Raw genomic sequence first — 17559 nt, 5'->3', positions numbered from 1 at the left:
ACAGCTTTTAGTCAAACACCAACACTCTTATGCACATCATCTTACACACACTGACACACTTCATGTCTCACATGGGGGTTGCATGTTTAACCTGTTTCCTCACACTCTCTCACACACACACACACACACACACACACACTCACACAGCAGAAGATGCGATAGTGGGATGGAGGTAAACTACCTAACAGTATTAGATACTTTATTTATGCTGGGGGCGGTACAGCAGCAGCACAAGAACAAACCACATGGTCCAAAGAATAGTGCAAAAGACAAGTTCGATAAGTTAAAAAGACGTATTGCACTGTGCCAGAGGTTCCACAAGAAGTCCAGTTAGAGTCCAGTAGGACCTCAGCAGCCTCCCAGTCCACGGATGTCCACACTGTGACAGAGTGGGGATGAGTTCAAGAGTTTGATGGTCTCCTGCAGGAATGAGCTCCTGTGCTGCCCGGTGGGGGTAGAAGTCTTTGGCTGAAGACGCTTTTCTTCTCCCCCAGCATGTCGTGGCGGGGTGGGAGACGTTGTTCAGGATGCTAACCAACTTGGACAGCATCCTCTTCTCCGTCACTGCCTCCAGAGAATCCAGCTCAACTCCTCCTCTAATTACTGAGCCAGCCGTCCGAACTAGCTTGTTGAGCTTGTAGATAGCATATGAAGTGACTCCAGCATGTGACACAGACAGAGCAGAGCTCCATTCATAGCTTCACACTGTCTCTGATACTGTCATATTACACCATCAAGGACACTGGGGCAACTGACTCAGGTTGCAGCTAGTCTTCTCCTCTGGAGCGCCCACTGGTGACATAACCCTGTAAGACAATCTGACAGTGAAAGCGTCTTCTCTGATGGTAAGGAGGCTAACATCAGGCAAACAGCTGGGGTATGGTGAGGCTCTAATATGTCTTATCAAGATGTAGCAAAGCCAATATTGAACATGATTTGTTCATAGTTCTGCAGCCTTTAGTTACCCTAAAGAACCTTGCTTCCAGGTCCTTGAGTAGTAAATCTTAACTCTACAGAATGACCTCCTTTCACACTACCAACAGAGCCCAGTGATGTGCAATGGGCCATTTCAAGCCTCTCCAGCTAATTAAATGACACCTTAAATGATGTTTATTAATCAGACTGTGCTGAGTTTCTGTGTCCTTGTTGTGGCCGATACTGAGCAGTCTAATTAATGGTCAGATCAATCACCAGGCTGTTCTATAATAAAAGGGTGCGGTTTGCAGATAATTAATGTGGCACATCCCTTATGTCAAAAACAAAATGGGCCGTTTAATGTCATTGAGCAGGCTGTGAGGTGTGAATGTCCGTACTTGTCTGCTTCTCAATGACATCTTCAACAGCTTTGCCTGCCAGAGGTTCATGTATTACTTTGGAACAACTCCATGAATAAGTCTGTTTGTCTCTGCAGTTGAGTTAAACCTCTAAAACAGAAGAAGCCGCTCTCTTTATCAAATGGGGGTTAAAAACGCTAATCGCCTGTAATCCTTTTAATATGTCTCACACTTTGCTCTGTCAATACACAAAGTCGAGCAGCTCCAGCTTCACTGCATCCCAAAGCTGGAAGGACAGAGTATTCATGGGCGCGAGAGCAGCATCAGGTCACCAGGGCACTGCTGACCGTCCATCGCGACCAGCTGATGCACTCACACCTGTGTATCATTATGGAGACAGATCATTTTGTATTTTAGTGTTTTTTCACACACTTGTGGTGGCAGTGCGCGCAGGCCAGCCCGTGCTCCTCCTCGCCTCCTTCTCCCCCTACCAAATGTGGACCGCTCCTCAGGTAAAGAGATGTTTTAAATCAGGGGGGAGGGAGGGGAGAGTGGGGCCGGGGCTGTCCGCTTTTGTTCTGCAGAAAAAGGGGGCTTGTTCTTAGCAGATCAGCCTGCCATTTTAACCGGGGGTGTGTGAGCGCCGAGCGAGAGGCTTGCCACTGGAGCGGTGTGGGATGGGAGCAGAGAGAGGAGAGAAGGAGCGTCCTGCCTGCAGTCCTGCCACAACCGAGCGGAGCAGCAGCATCGAGCCACTGCGAGAACACTGAGGAGCGCAGACAGCCCGACCACACACCTGAAGGCCAGAGCACTGCCACGGGGATTACAAAGCAGGAGCAACATTCTGACAGCCCGGGCGAACTCTGTAAAAACAGAACAAAACTCTGCAGCTTTTCCCCAAACTCCAGCGCACAGCGCCGCTTCTGCAAGTGCACTTAGACTGTGCGCAGCCTTATTACAGAAACAAACACTGTATGTGAATGAGAAATTATCACTGATCACTGCTATTCAGCTCTTTTCGCCTGTGATGGACAATGGTTTGGTGAAGAATGTGTCCGCTGTGCATGCATGAGACTCTGTGTCAGCACCTCTGACCTTTTTGTGGATTTCGGTGAAATCTCTGGACTTGATTGTTTGATTTCTAACGAGATCAGCTGGAGTTTGCAGCTCTGAAAGGATCCTGCTCAGAATTCACTGGTAAAGCTTTTCACCTCCATCCAACATGCGAGCCATCCCATCCAGACTCAGCTATCTGTGAGTGCTTTTCCTCCCTCACTTCCACTCTTTACGCACTGTTAATGCTCCTTCACGCAGCTCCGAAGTAACTTAATGCATTTTCTTGTTCTTCTTTGCAGGTTTCTACACTTATTTGCATTTTGCTACTATGCTCAGGTACGTCACTGTTTTCCTTTCTTTTCATATAAATGTTTTAGAATGTTCCTTTTTTTCATGTTGGGCGCTAAAATAAGGATTAGCTTCAAAAAGCTCTAAAGCATATGGCGGTCGAAGCTTGTGATGCACGGCGCGATACCAGCGCGAGGAGGAAAGGTGAGGGATCATCATAACATTATGTGATACAACAATATCGGATGGCTCCCACGGCGCGCCGGGCAGCGGGGCGCGCGGCTTGCTGGCAGGTTGCTGATGAACATACCGGCCCTGGCACAGAGCGCGCGGGCACAGGCGGGGCAGAGGGGCAGAGGGAAATGCTTGCGAGTCTTGTGAAAAATGTCGTGGGGCCCAAAGAGACCGGGGCCAATGTTCCCGTCAGCAGCAGTCATTCCATCACAGCGGAGCGGCGCGTAGAGACAGCGCAGGGAAAGGCAAAGACAGATTCAGACTTAGTATGAAGTTAAAGGAGATGTTGTGTTGGTTCCCATAATGCAGTGTGTGGCGTCCCTGCAGTGTCGTGCTCCGCGCTGCGGCGCACAGTCTCCTGGAGCAGACCTGTAATCACTGCGAGCGTCTTTCGGAAGCTGTTCATTTCACTTGGCTGCAGCTCTCCTGGAACTTGTTACACTTGTCACTCGGGGAAAAAAACAACAACAAGATGTTGTTGCGTTGGGATATCTTTCCCCTCTGTCTAAGCGCTGAAATCAGAGTAATCTGAAGACACACAAATGGCTGAGTCCTGGTTTTATTCTCCCAGTTCAATGTTAGTAAAAAAATCAATCACTCAATAAATAGACAAATGTACACATACTGATGATTGTGGTGACATCTAATTTCTGACAGGTAACCAATCAGTCCCCGCCTAATTTCACGCAGCATGTAAGCGAGCAGAGCAAAGTGACGGACCGCGTGAGCCGCAGGTTGATCCGGATCTACCAGCTGTACAGCCGGACCAGCGGCAAGCATGTGCAGGTCCTGCCCAACAAGAAGATCAACGCCATGGCCGAGGACGGCGATGTGCACGGTAAGAGAAGCCCTGCAAGTCAATCAAGACTCGCTTTCTGTCGAAAAGGCATCCTCGAAATGTTGAGGGTTATTTTTCATACCAGTGCAAAGGATAATCTGGATTTATTTATGTTCATTTTCCATTTCCTCCACCCGACCTGAAGCAAAGTCTTTCACTTTGTGCACTTCAGAGAACGGACATTTCAGGTTTTGATCAAATTTCGCCATGCGATTTTTAGACAAACTGTCCTCATCACATTCTCTCCCGTTGGCCATCAAAATGATACTGTTTTACTATTTCATTTAAATTTTTTAAAATGTATTCTTATTGTTCTATTCATTTTTACGATTTAGATTCCAGGATTCATTTCTGCTTCTGAATTTCTTTTAACCCCTGGGGATGAAATTATTATTATTATTATTATTATTATTATTATTATTATTATTATTATTATTATTTCTTAAAAGGCCCATGTTTAATTTGAATGCTTTCATTTCTTTCATGCCGAGGTGAGAATTAGCAAGCACAATGAGAGAGGCTGTTTCTGTGCAAATCGGCATATTTGCTGAATGTGTCCCATCATTCAGTCATTCAAAGACTGACCTGTTTCTGTCTGCTATTAACATGCTGCTTTCCCCACAAAGTGAAACCCCCTTATTATCCGCGTTTTCTTGAAGCCTTTGCCCCCTAACCAAACAGCTGACTGTTGGAGGTGATCATTCTTTGCACCATTAGTGATCCCGGTCTGTACCTTTGGAGGGGAAGAGGCTCGGCGCTCGGAGACACTGTCCGGTGGACTGTAGATGGTGCTGGAGGTGATCCTCCAGAGATCCTGCATGTCTGGAAGACTCATTAGAAGTCATCTTACTTCTACCTCCTGAACATTTCCTGCATAGCTCCTTCTCCCCTCGCCACCCCCACCTTCAACCCCACTCCGTCCAGCCTCAGAACCAAACGGGCCTCGCCGTGTGTGTCCCACATCTCTCTTTGACTCCGACTGTAACTGCTGGTTCTGACCACAACTACAACTCTCAGACATGTCGTGGTTAGTCAGTGGGTGGAAAAGGCCCCGGCCATCCTGAGATGCCCCAGTAACCCTGTGGCCGACGCCATGAAACCAGACAATGTGGATTAAAATGGAATTTATAAAAGATCATCTGCTATTGGCTTTTAATGTGCCGGATCAATGCCAAATCAGTGCAGTGCCGCAGACTGGAAATGACCTGAGATAAAGTTAAATAATAATGAAATTCACCAACGCTGTGTTTTTTTATCTTGTCGAAAAAAGCACCAAGCTCAATGAAGTCATGCTCTGTGAACTGTCCATATTTCCTGTTTCGTTCAGTATTTAAATGTGGAGCCTTATGTGTGAGGTCAATGCAGATTTGATGGGCCTGCCAGGATCGCCTCTTTAGCTTTCAAAGAATCAAGAGACACGTGGTTTTATCATTTTGCAAGAATTTCAGCTTGCATAAATCCCAGGAATGGTCCCACAGGTTTTAGTGTATGAGTATGTGTGTGTGTGTGTGTGTGAGAGAGAGAGAGAGAGAAAGAGAGAGGAGAGAGAGTATGCATGCTTGGAAACACACTCAAGCATTTCTGCTTGTGTTGTCAATGCTTTTATGGCCATGCACACATGCGTGTGCACTGTTCAGTCATTCATTCAGGTTTTTAAGAATATTTCATACAGGCACCAAAAAAGACACATCTTGCTTAAATCACATTACCCTTCGATCCAACCATCCTATTCTCAGCTGTCGTTGCTAACAAAACTCTTTCTGTTTGATTTCTATAGCTAAACTCATCGTGGAAACGGACACATTTGGGAGTCGTGTGCGCATCAAGGGAGCTGAGACGGGCTTCTACATCTGCATGAACAAGAGGGGGAAGCTCATCGGCAAGGTGAGGAGAAAAGCTGACCTCCACCAGCCGGAGCAGAGGCAAAAGACTGGCTAGCTTATTGTAGCTGATGTCACACCGTCAACAGTTTTAGCAGCACAGCTAGAGGAGTGTTGAAGACAGGCCAAATTTACAGTAAAGAGAGACAATTTCCATCATTTCGAACTAGTCAGGACTATGACCATAAGAATCATCACTGCACAGCGCATGAATGCATGATTCCTCACCTAAAATAGTTCTAGAAATAACCTAAGGTACATCAGCTTTCATGAGTTTATCATACGTTTTAAACAATAAGGTTGGTATTAGTAATATTCTGTATTTTTTTTATCTCAACAAATCCCATTAAAAGACCAAAACCAACAATGAACTGATCCTACTAACACATATTATCAAGTGTAGCCAAACCCTGATATAGCTCACTCCTCTTACCAAATGTGTGTTAGTCCACAGCTCAAAATAGTCCTCAACAAATGCACCATTTCCTCCTGTTTGAGTAACGTTTATTAAAAACTACAGTGGCCAGCTGTTTTAGCAAATTCCTTAGCCTTTGTTAAAAATGAAAAAAAAACGAAGCGAGCTGTTTTTAAAGGTTTACATCTTCGGTAGGGACCGGTGGGCTTGGTGCTGAGAGCCACAGGCAGGGTAGAGAAGTCAGAAAGTACAGTGAGACGGACTAACACATTGTTGGTTTGTGTGTGTGTGTGTGTGTGTGTGTGTGTTTGGTGCTGTCATGACTTAAGGAAGATGACCAGCTAGATAATGTAAGGTGTTTTCCTTCATGCTTCTACACTCAGTACAACAAGAGTGTTTCCAGGCTAATGACTGGAGTTCAACAACATAAGGCTCCAGGTCAGGGTTTAGATATGTGTCTCAGATGTGTGTTCGTTGCTGTTCTGTGAGTGTGTAGGTGTGTGTTTCAGGCTGAGGATATCTCAGTGCCCCTCTCTCACTGTGACGGCTAATAAACAGAGCTGCCAGCCTCCCTGCACCCCCCACACACTGCCCTCCACCCACCCAGCACCCTGCCTCGTACACCATCTGTCCCGAGCTACCAGCCCAGTCACAGCCTGCCCCGGCCCCAGTGTGTGTGTTGAAGAGAGAAAGAATGACCAGAGAGTGTGTCATTTGGGTGTATGTGTGCACATGGCTGTATCATGACTATTTTTAACTATTACTATTTTGTCCAAAAAGGTGGGAGCTTGTTACAGTAGGCTAGCACTGTGTGCCCAAGTCCAGTTAATGCTGTTTAAGATGACCTTACTGTACATTTTATCACTGATGGAAATCGTATAATGTTTTGTATTTGATGACATCACCGACCAGAGGTCACGCCTCACCCACCTTTTTAATTACCATCTGATCCCTGAGCTGCACTGTTGTCTAAAGTCAGCAACCTAATTTAATGGGGCCGTAACTGCACCCAGCACAGGACTGCTGAGATGTATTTAAGGATCTATTGATTGTTGGTCGGTAAATGTAGCCACAAATGCAACAGGCGATCAAAGCAGGAGTGAAAGTGACACTCGGGGGCTGATTAAGGCTTTATGGCTGCAGGATCCGTCCTGCAGCTACTGACCCAGAGGGCTGCTGGATGTTTGCTGAAGGGGGAGAAGAGTCATCGCTTACTGTCATCCCCCTCTCTCTGATCTGTAATGACTGTAGCATATGCTGCATGTATGAGGGGAGGGCTGTGTGTGTGTGAGTGTGTGTGCATGCAGGGGACAAGCTGCACAGGGAAGCCTTTATACATCTGATATTTTCCATCTGTAAATCTTTATTGAGGAGTCTTCTCTGAACATCCCCACTAACTGTTTTTCTGTGTGTGTGTGTGTGTGTGTGTGTGTTTTCTGCAGAAAAACGGACAAGGCCGTGACTGTATCTTCACAGAGATCGTTCTGGAGAACAACTACACGGCGCTGAGAAACGCCCGCTACGAGGGCTGGTACATGGCCTTCACCCGCCGCGGGAGGCCACGGAAAGGCTCGCGGACACGCCAGCACCAGCGCGAGGTCCATTTCATGAAGAGGCTGCCGAAGGGGCAGCAGCCCGCCCACCCGAGCCACCACCGCCCCTTCGACTTCATCCACTACCCCTTCAGCCAAAGGACTAAACGTACGCGATACTCGTCAGAGCGCTGATGAGGGGGAGGAAGACAGAAAACTGAGAGACTGACTGAATTCCCAGCAGCCGACACACTCCTCTGCTCTCTAAAACCCCTCTAGAGACGTTTTTACACCGAGCATTACTATATCTTAATATGTGGTTTGTTTTCTATTTTTCTCAAAGTAAAAGAAAAGCTGTACATAGACAAAAACACGAGAAATCTATTTTTGTACTCCAGACTTCGTACTGACCTGTGTGACAAAACAAAAGGAGAAGTTTGTTTTAGCTGCACAGGGCTCATTGTGTGACTTAGCGGGGCCAGCGTGCGTTGTGTTGTTTCTTTGTGTCATTTTGACCAGTGGAGTCATTCTTTGGACTCTCGCCTGCTGCTCAAGGAGACTTGAAGGGCCCTGACTGAGCGCACTGCCAGGGGACGCTGCGTTCACAGACACAAACTGTCACACACTGCGCTGGAGAGCGCCAGGGTCAGTAAACGTTGCATACGCATGTGGTGGTAACTGTGCAGTGTTGAAGCTTCTTGCTAGATGCTGCATCCTGACTGGGACCATTCTCACACAGTTCAAGCAAACAGAGCTTTAATGGCGTCTGATGGAACAATGTGGCAGCTACATTTGATAATCACAGGTTTCCTGTTCTGACTGTAACGTTGATGTGTAAAAAATGCATTGAAGTGTAAGGAACCCCTCCACACACCCACTTCCCCTAACCCTTTTGTGTTCTTGTTGTCCCCTGGATGTCTGTTTTTATACATATATAAATATATTTTTATTTGAGGATGTGTAAAATAATTTTAAGGATGGAATATTTATTTAAAATGTGTAATAAATGTACATTAAAATACTGATATTAAACTCTTGTTTGGTACATGCTTGCTCTGGACCCCTTTTGTGAAACCCTGAAAAGACACACACAAGTTTTCTGACCATCCTTATCGTGTTTATGTACTTAGCTGTGTGTAAATACATTTTAGCTTAGCGTTAGTCTGATAGCACCTGTACCAAGCCTGTAAGATGTAGAGGAAATAAAAAACTAATTTGTGCGCACAAATGACTTATTTCATGATCACAGATTAATAATTTGTGGGCAAAACACAACATTAAGAGACATGAAGGATTACACATTTGTTCCAGCAAAATCTGAAATTGACAGTGACAGTTGTCCGCCCATGGACAATCTCATCTAAATGAGCCGCTTGGATTTAATACATGTTTAATGCTGCGTTCATTTGTGTGCACAAATGATTCATTCAAAGGCACACATTAGTAATCTGTGCACACTAATTATTAAAGGGAGAGAAAGATTTATTTATTTTGCACAATCTTTTTTAACACCTGTGCACTTGCTGCTCTAGTTGTTCGGTGGTTTTTCAGGATACCCTTTTTTAATATAAAATGCTTCAGTGTGCTTTTCCTGAAACGAAGGCAAAAAACAGGAAAAACTAAAAAGATGGAAATTCACAAAAATTAGTGGAAAGTACATATTTATAGTATGTACTATCCAATTACTATACATTTCTTGACAAACAACATCCATCCACACAGCACTCATATGCAGCATCTCCAGCTATAGGACAAGTTGCCATATATGGCTGTTAAGTATGAAGATATTATTGGAGGAAAACAACCGAGCGCCTGTGACAGTGGAATCTGTAGCTGTAGAAAATAGTCACACGTGTGTGTCAGTAAATTTGAAGTCACAGAGAAAAATGCTTTAGGAGTTGCAAACTTTTTTTCTCTCCAACAAATCCTGTGCTACCAATCGCAAATTAAGAAACGCTCATAGATTTGCTACAGTTGCTGCAGTGAATATGGTGCAAAAGACATTCACACACCCGTATCAAAAATGTGAAGTCATGGACAAAATTTGCACATGCACAAATCAGTATGTGAATTCATGCAATGAGAGTTGCACACCCAAATGCAGTTTTTTCGCTCACAAAAGGCAAGTTCTGCGTGCTCTTCCTTTTGCACCACATATCTCAGTGAAATGTGGAGCAAAACTGATTTGTGAACCTGGAGAGCACTGTTCAGAAATCAGAACCCTTTTGGCCAATCAAAGGAGCTCGTTTGGGCGCCTGTCCATCAATCGTATTTCCAACCCAGTTTAGATGAAACCACACCCACTTCCAGATAGCTTGGAAAATAGCAACATGCGGCACTGAATTTGATGAATTGACTGTTTCTCAGAGTGTTGAGTAATGGGAAACGTTCATTCTTAAGGACTATGAGTTAGCAGTTTGAGTCAAGCACAGATTCCACTGTCACAGGTGCTCAGTTGTTTTGCTCCAATAATACCTTCATAGCAGCTCCGTTCTTTACACAGAGACATGCGACTGATATCGTCTTCTCATCTGACTCTTAGAAAGACAGCAAATAATTGGGTTTCCCAAAATGTTGAACAATGGTTAAGGTCACACATCCAACCCCAAAAGTAGACACCATGAAGAAAGGCTGGATTATGGACTGGTCAGGTGGGGCCAGTGCCCCGGGGCCTCGGACTACCAGGGGGGCCTTGAAGCCTCAGGCCGTGCTTGGCGCATGGCCCAAGACCTCTGAAGGAAGTTGAACGTAAGGGCCCTCAGTGGGCAAAGCACATGCTGACCACTGCCCCTGGGTGCTTATAGCGTGAGCTAACCACTAGGACCCCCCAGACTCCTCAGCGCTTACAATGTGAGGGCCCCCAGACCCCTCGGCACTTACAATGTGAGGGCCCCCAAACCCTGCAGCGCTTACAATCTGAGACCCCTCGGTGCTGAAAGTGTGAGCTGTCCACTAAGGCCCCCAGGCCCCTCTAGTTCATACATCGAGCGTAACTCCAGGGCCCCTTGGTACATACAGTGCATGTTTAAAACAAGAGCCTCTCGCAGAGTGCAGTGCTTGAAGCATTTTCAGTAGTCAGAAAGACTAGAAAGGCACTATATAAGTACAGTCCATTTACCATTTATTTAGTGCTTCTGTACAACTGAGCCACTGGTTGGCACGCTACAATGCTGCGACATGATACGATATTCACCAACGAGTCAGTTCATTCTGTATAACAGAACAGTTGGAAGGACGGCAAGCCGTTCGTTATTTGACTTACTGTAACCACTTATCCCGTTATTTTAGCTAGCTGCCCATATAATTCAGCTTGTTAACAGACATTACACCAAAGTAGCTGCACTAAAAAGCCAGCTAGTTAACTAGTTAGCTATGTGGCACACAACTTAACTAGTTAGTTAGTTGGCATTTGTTCGCCGGTTGTCTGTGCGAAAGGGGTATAAGATAAAGGGGTAGCTAGCTACAGTGGGTTGAATGAATGTTAAAACAGCATGCCATAGTCATGAGACTTAAATCAAAGCCACTAGCTAGCTAACTATTAGTGCCACTATTTCAAAACATGGAATGATGTGGCCATGGGAATAAAAACCTCATTGAGCGCTTAGCTAGCCTAAATGAACAAGTGTGCTAAATGCACATTGTGGTGTTGTTACACACTAGCACACTGTTTAGTAGTTATCATTTAATATTGTTGTTTATACTGTATTCAGTTCAATTCAGTTTTATTTATATAGCGCCAATTCATAACAGAAGTTATCTCAGAGCACTTTTCCTATAGAGCAGGTCTAGACCGTACTCTTTATAATATTAATTACAGAGTCCCAACAAATCCCACCATGAGCAAGCACTTGGCGACAGTGGCAAGGAAAAACTTCCTTTAAGAGGCAGAAACCTCGAGCAGAACCAGACTCAGTGGTGGGCGGCCATCCATCTGTAAAACTGTCATCTTTAAGTAATTTGTTGTAATTTGTATTGTATTTGATTATAATTGTGGACACATTTTTTATATTCACTTGCTAGAGCATAACAAAAATACAGAAGGCAAGATTCAACAAAGGCAATATTAAAGGGAACAAAAGAAATGAAATGGCTTCTTTTTGAAGTTTATGTATAGAATACATAAGTCTGGCATAAAATAGGGTCTCAAGCCACACCCAACTATGAATTTCTGGATCTAAACTTTTTTCTTTATGGAGAAAATTAATTGGGACAAATCCAGTCCAATGGCCAATCAAAACCAGCCCAAAAACCAGCCCAATACCAGAACTCAAAATATGCCCCCTGCCAAACCATATATACTGCTTTTAAAGTCCAACCGCATTGCTATCATTGCCAAATGTATTGTAATATCTACAAAGTAACACCATGAATGTTTAGTGTGCCAGCATTACAACCAGTTTTCCCTAAACAGTTGTTTCACCTGTCCTAAAATGGCCTTGTGTAATTAAGATACAGTATATTATCATAAATACAATATAGCTCTGTGAACATTTAGACCAATTCACTGACACAAACTAACCTGTTGTGATGTGTTCCATGTCTATGTGTGTATGTGCTGATCTAGAGTCTTTTTGGTAGGATTTGGGTATAAATCATTTAATATTATATACATATACATATATATAGAGACTTATTATTTATATATATTATCCATGTAATTTGCATGCAAAATAACAAATGCAAGACATTTATTTACAGAAACAAATGAGACATTTTCTATTGTTTTTGGTCGCTGCGTGTTCCAGCGGGGTCGGTGGTGTGGCAGCTGAGCATTAGTGCACCTCGTGCATCTCAACCTTCCAGCGGCGTGTCCTCACAGATGCACTCCTACAAACGCAAAGAGACTCCATCAACTCAATTAACAAGGTTGCCAAGGAGTTAAATAAATTAAGACTTGTTTTATGTGACATAAGCTGTACACTGAAAGATCTACTTAATAAATGAAAACAATGAAATGGCCATTATCTCAGTGAAAACGGCATCAGTTTAAACGTAATTTTTAATGTAAAAAAAAAGACGTAAATTTCATAACATGGCAGTTATGTTAGTTATTAGCTGTTCAATAATTGCAGATCTAATTAAAGATGATATCCAATTATAATGTGCAAGATATTTGAGGGGTTCTTTTGCAAAAACTGATATCTCCATTTGTATTTATCCTAAATCATGTTTTCTTTACTGTGCACTTCAGGGGATATCAATCAAACTGGTGTTTGTTTATTCATTTTAAGAATGGCTTTTATCTCTTTTTGCAAATGAACTCTTCATTAAATATATGTGAGAGGTAACATTTCGATTTGTTTATTAAGTTTGCTTAGAAAGTGGCGCACTCCTTTTGTGCCTACGTTTATAAATGAGGCCCCAGGTGTCTAACAGCGATGTCATAGTGGAAAAGGTAAATGCACTATCCGCTGCATATCCATCAGACCTGGACATAAACTTTGCCAACAAACTCATCCAATTCCAGCCTTTCGTGTGTGACTCTGAGGGCGAGAAGTGCCCAACTAAATTGCTTGATACGTTGCAGTCAGTGTTTCCCAATGTTTTTGTGGCACTTCGGATTTTTCTAACTTTGCCAGTGACAGACTCCAAAAGACGCACCCAGGGGCCTCACGGGACCATGATCTGGCCCTGAGAACAGTGTTATCACAATGCTGTTTGTTTCAATATATAGCCTACGATCCTATTCTAACATTTTTTATGAAGTCAAAGAGATCTGTGTACAAGCCAAGCTAGTAGGTGAGCTATTAGTAATAACTATGCAAGCCTCGACTGCTAAAGACTGCAGCATGCAGGCAACCCCTTCAAATCTGACAGCACTGCAATCTACATCACAGATAATCAATTTAGCATTTACATAAATACACAATAAATATTGTATTTGAAACAGAAGTAGACCCAGCCATTATAAAAATACAAACTCAACTCGACCAGACCAACAACAAATGGACCAAAGCTGGAAACAGGACCCAAAGGGATCAGGTTGTGTGTCTTACATTAACGAATCAGGTCTAGAACACTGATTTACAAGGCCTAATTGTGCCTAATGAGCTTTGGGGGTTTCGGGGCTAAAATAGGTTTGCAGGACTGTGGTCGGGAGAGACAGTTTTAAACTTGTCTTCAGTACCATTTCCTAATGTTTCATCGTGTATGGATTTTAATTGTGAGGTGCTGTACAGCTACTTGGATTGAGTGGTTGACATAAGCTTCATTTATGCTTTTCACATCCCCGTGGCAACACGGGTCCACAAGGGACCACGTGACATTAAATTTCATCATCTGCCCATGTTTGCGAGGGTTGACGGACTATACGCGCTGACAAACACGTGTTAGCACTTCCATATACCCAATGTAGTAAAGCAGAACTACATTCGTGTTGTTGGACTATAACTGCCCCTTTAGGCCGAAGTTGTTGTAAATTAATTACAATCTTAATATGCTTTGCTCAGTATGGGCCTTATAAGCTGGTAGTACCACAAGAATAGTCATTCTGCCTTAATAACACTTAATAAATATGGTCTATTCTTTTGTAACAACACTCAAAACTACAAGTGTTAATAGTGTCCAAATAACTCTAAATTAAGTCTTTCCAACTCAGAATATGTTCCCATTCTAATTCACTAGTAGTTGCACACTTACAGTATTAACCCACACAGGTTTCCTATTCTAAAGTTTCCTCCTCTTCACACTTAGTAAATCCATTATTCTCTACTTGCACATCGTAGTGTGACGTATATCCGTTTTACGACGTCTGTTAACTTCCTGTCAACTCTACAGTAACGTTACCTTCGCCTCCAACCTTAGTGATCACCTCACAGTGCTTTTTCATCCTTAAGTTACTTACTTCACTTTTCACACTTAGCTTTGTACATATTGTTATAGTATCTACTGTTACCAGTTTTTGTATATAGTGTGTTTTATCATTTTCAGAATCACCTTGCTGTCTCAGATATCCATTAGCAACATTAGTTAGTCACTCAGTGTAGCACCACGTTAGCCTGATTTTCCCAGCTTAGCTAACGTTAGGTCGCTATGGCTCTTTTTTACACTTGGTGCTTGGAAGAGCTGCTTGCTTTTCACAAAATGGAGCACGTCGGTCACTTTCATTTTTGGCAGCTCTTGCTAAATGTTGGTGCTACACTAAGTGACTAGCTAAGGTTGCTAACGGTTATCTAAAACAATGAGCTAACTAGTTAATGGTGAATATGTGTACCGTGATATAAACTGTTACCTATTTTTAAAAAAAATTAGCAGTCACCTCGATTGTGTTGGCAGACATCTCAGAGAAAAATATCTCCATACCTGGACAGATAAAACCAAAACTATCTGCATGGAGAGATGCCACAAGAGGGAAGTCAGAAAATATGTTTTGTGTAGTTTCAACCCTGTCTCCTAGAAATTATGTTTATATACAACTCATTTGCAACATCAAAGAAGTTTTGAAAGAAATTAATGCTGTCCAGATTACATTTTCTATCAACATAAGAAGGAAATGTTGCTAATTAATGTATTTGGCAAATCACAAAATGTTGACACTGAACGTATCAGCTAAATGTCCGCTGAAAACATATTCCATTTGTTTTCCGACAATATCAACTCTTGTGATACGCTATCAGCTTGTAGAAACTAAAGCATGGTTATTGTTGTTTTTTATGGTTATGTTTAACCACACACAGCACTTGATTAAGGTTTGGGAAAATATTCAATATAAATATTGAAAATATTCAAAAGGGACTTGTAGTGTTTAGTATATTGTAGTGGCATTTTACCAAAACCACGATGTTTCCCTAACCTTAACCAAAGTGCTTTGTTGTCTATACTGAACCACACGCTAAAACCAGGACATTCCAGTCTCTAGTGTCAAAGTCCTGCGCTTTGTACACCCTCCAGCTACCTCGAGCACCTCCCTATGAAGATACATAAATGTAGCGCTCCCTATGCTACAAAAAGTGTTTTCAGGGAACATAATCAAGAAATTACGTTTCCTTTCCAAACATAATAGGGAAAACAAATTAGTAGTATATAAACATAATATCTGGGAGACAGGGTCAGTAGTTTAGGTGAACCAACACTTTAAAAACGAACTGGCTCTTAATTGGTATGTCCAACACATCTGTTGCCCACTTCATCAGCCATACAGTTTAATTCATTTCTCTGTATTGCAACAGTAGCATTTATGTAATCTCTAATGTCTGTGGCAGCAGTGTCAAAAAAGAGTGTGCAAATGTTCAGAAAAAGCTCTATAGTGAAATAGTCTGGGGCTGGCTAATTCCACTGAAAAGATCAGTAGCCTCCAGGCCAAATCAGTCAGTAAAATGTTGCATTTTGCCTGAAGAAGGAGCAGGTGCTGCTCATGTCAGATTCTTCTCCAACCCAAATTTTGCACAGATGCAGGACCCGTAGCAATTCAAGTCTGAACCTGACCCATCTTATTTAAGGCACAACCCATTATATACCTCATCTGTCTATTCACTTTGACTTAGAACATTATTGATAGGATCTTTTTGAGTTTTATTTTATTTTTGGTAGGAGGTTTGTTGAGAAATAAACTTGTGCTTCTTTTCTAGTATTGGTATTAACCTTCTCACACCAGCACCTCTTAACTGAACAGAGAGGAAATGCTGTGGCCTTTGGTTTCTCCCCACATGAAACCTGACCATGGAAAGCTAACAGGGAGGGTATTCTTAGTCTGATCTCAACAGGGATAACAAGGTCATTTGAAGTCATAAACCCCCCCTTCCTTTTTAGCAGATAGCAGCATGTCAGTGTCAGAGCGCTTTGCTGTTGTGGGGATGATACCGTTGTGTTTGTTTTTAGGCTTTAGCTTCCTTCAGGTTCTATAACTCCCAGTATCTCCACTGTTATTCTTTCATCTCCCGCCTTTTAACACCCCAGCGTTTAACCTGATTGGACAATCCCAGCAGGTACTAGTCTGTGTGTGTGTGTGTGTGTGTGTGTCTATGCAGATATGTTTGTGTGAAATAGAGTTAGATCACTATATTGATTTTCCAGTGTATGGGGTCTGATATTGGCCTCTTGTTGGCGCAGTTAGTGTCATCCACCTCTGATATGATTGATTGATTACAAATTTGTGTGTAATTAATCAAACTACATTATTATACTTTAACCTTAACTAAATAACAGTCAGTCTGAAACAGCAGCTCTGTTGAGGAGCACCTCTGCTGAATCCCTGTGTGTCTGTGCCTGACTTGTGGGTCAGCTTCTCTGTGTTAGTATGTGTGTTTGTTTACCAGCAGGAGAGCAAATAGTTCCAGCACTGCTGATTGAAAGTTGGCCATAAATTTCCTTCAAGAGGACATTTGTTGCAGACTGTTCATTCTCCTCTCTCACACTCGTCATACTGAAGTTCTAACGCAATGTGTCTTTCCAGAAATCATGACCCGGTTACTCAAGAGAATCCACAGACCATGTCATGAGCAGTTTCATGTAGGAACTATCGGTAGAAAGAAGATAGTTCCTACATGAAACTGCGCAACAACAAGGTCTGTGGACAGACATCTCTATGGCCAATATCTCCAAAACTCGGCAACTCACACCAAACAATCTAGATGGATAAATAGCACTACAGGTAAGAGGAGAAATATGTATTTTTGATTTTGGGGTGAACTGTCCCTTTAAGAAGCGTGTGCTCAATTGTAAAAAAAAAAAAAAAGTCATTATATATATATTATATCATATAGACATTGAAACTGCAGTGATATGTGTAATGTTGCTGGTATGAGAACCGTGCGTGCCACGCTGAAAAAAAGGCCGCTGCAGCCGCACCTGTATGGAAGCAAATTAGCCTCATTAATATTTTGAGCTTGTGAAATGATGTTCACAAACATTTCACAGCCTGCAGTTGTATATGTCCTTTTGTGTGCATGTGAAAAAATTTCATGGACGTATCTGAATATTTGAAATTTTTTTTTTGTAGCTGTAGAAATATTTTGTGCACTGACTAGCCAATCAGGAGTTGCCCATCAGCACGTTGCCCACTGACTAGCCAATCAGCTCAGCACGTTGCCCACTGACTAGCCAA

The 17559-nt window shown here is 42.8% G+C and overlaps 1 protein-coding gene across 2 annotated transcripts; it reads left to right on the top strand.

Moving 5' to 3' along the window:
• The first annotated feature begins 1596 nt into the window (after positions 1 to 1596).
• Positions 1597 to 8562, top strand: fgf8a (fibroblast growth factor 8a). Of its 2 annotated transcripts, none has more exons than XM_044215053.1 (5): positions 1597 to 2528; positions 2630 to 2666; positions 3543 to 3690; positions 5468 to 5574; positions 7428 to 8562. In XM_044215053.1, exons 1-5 carry the CDS (start codon positions 2497 to 2499, stop codon positions 7710 to 7712), a joined length of 609 nt encoding a protein of 202 aa, XP_044070988.1. In that variant the 5' UTR covers positions 1597 to 2496; the 3' UTR covers positions 7713 to 8562. The 2 variants fall into 2 exon arrangements, with proteins under 2 accessions (XP_044070988.1, XP_044070987.1); XM_044215052.1 differs by having other exon boundaries at positions 1813 to 2528; positions 3510 to 3690.
• The last annotated feature ends 8997 nt before the right edge of the window (positions 8563 to 17559 follow it).

The sequence above is a fragment of the Siniperca chuatsi genome, linkage group LG11 (genome assembly GCF_020085105.1).
Source record: "Siniperca chuatsi isolate FFG_IHB_CAS linkage group LG11, ASM2008510v1, whole genome shotgun sequence".
In the NCBI taxonomy this organism is placed as follows: domain Eukaryota; kingdom Metazoa; phylum Chordata; class Actinopteri; order Centrarchiformes; family Sinipercidae; genus Siniperca; species Siniperca chuatsi.
Note: the sequence above shows the minus strand (reverse complement) of the source record. Positions and strands in the feature narration are given on the sequence as shown.

Coding starts and splice junctions, on each gene's coding strand:
- fgf8a (XM_044215052.1), top strand. CDS start 2,497: ATGCGAGCCATCCCATCCAGACTCAGCTATCT. Junction 2,529..2,629: donor CCATCCAGACTCAGCTATCT/GTGAGTGCTTTT, acceptor TCTTCTTTGCAG/GTTTCTACACTTATTTGCAT. Junction 5,575..7,427: donor GGGGGAAGCTCATCGGCAAG/GTGAGGAGAAAA, acceptor TGTTTTCTGCAG/AAAAACGGACAAGGCCGTGA.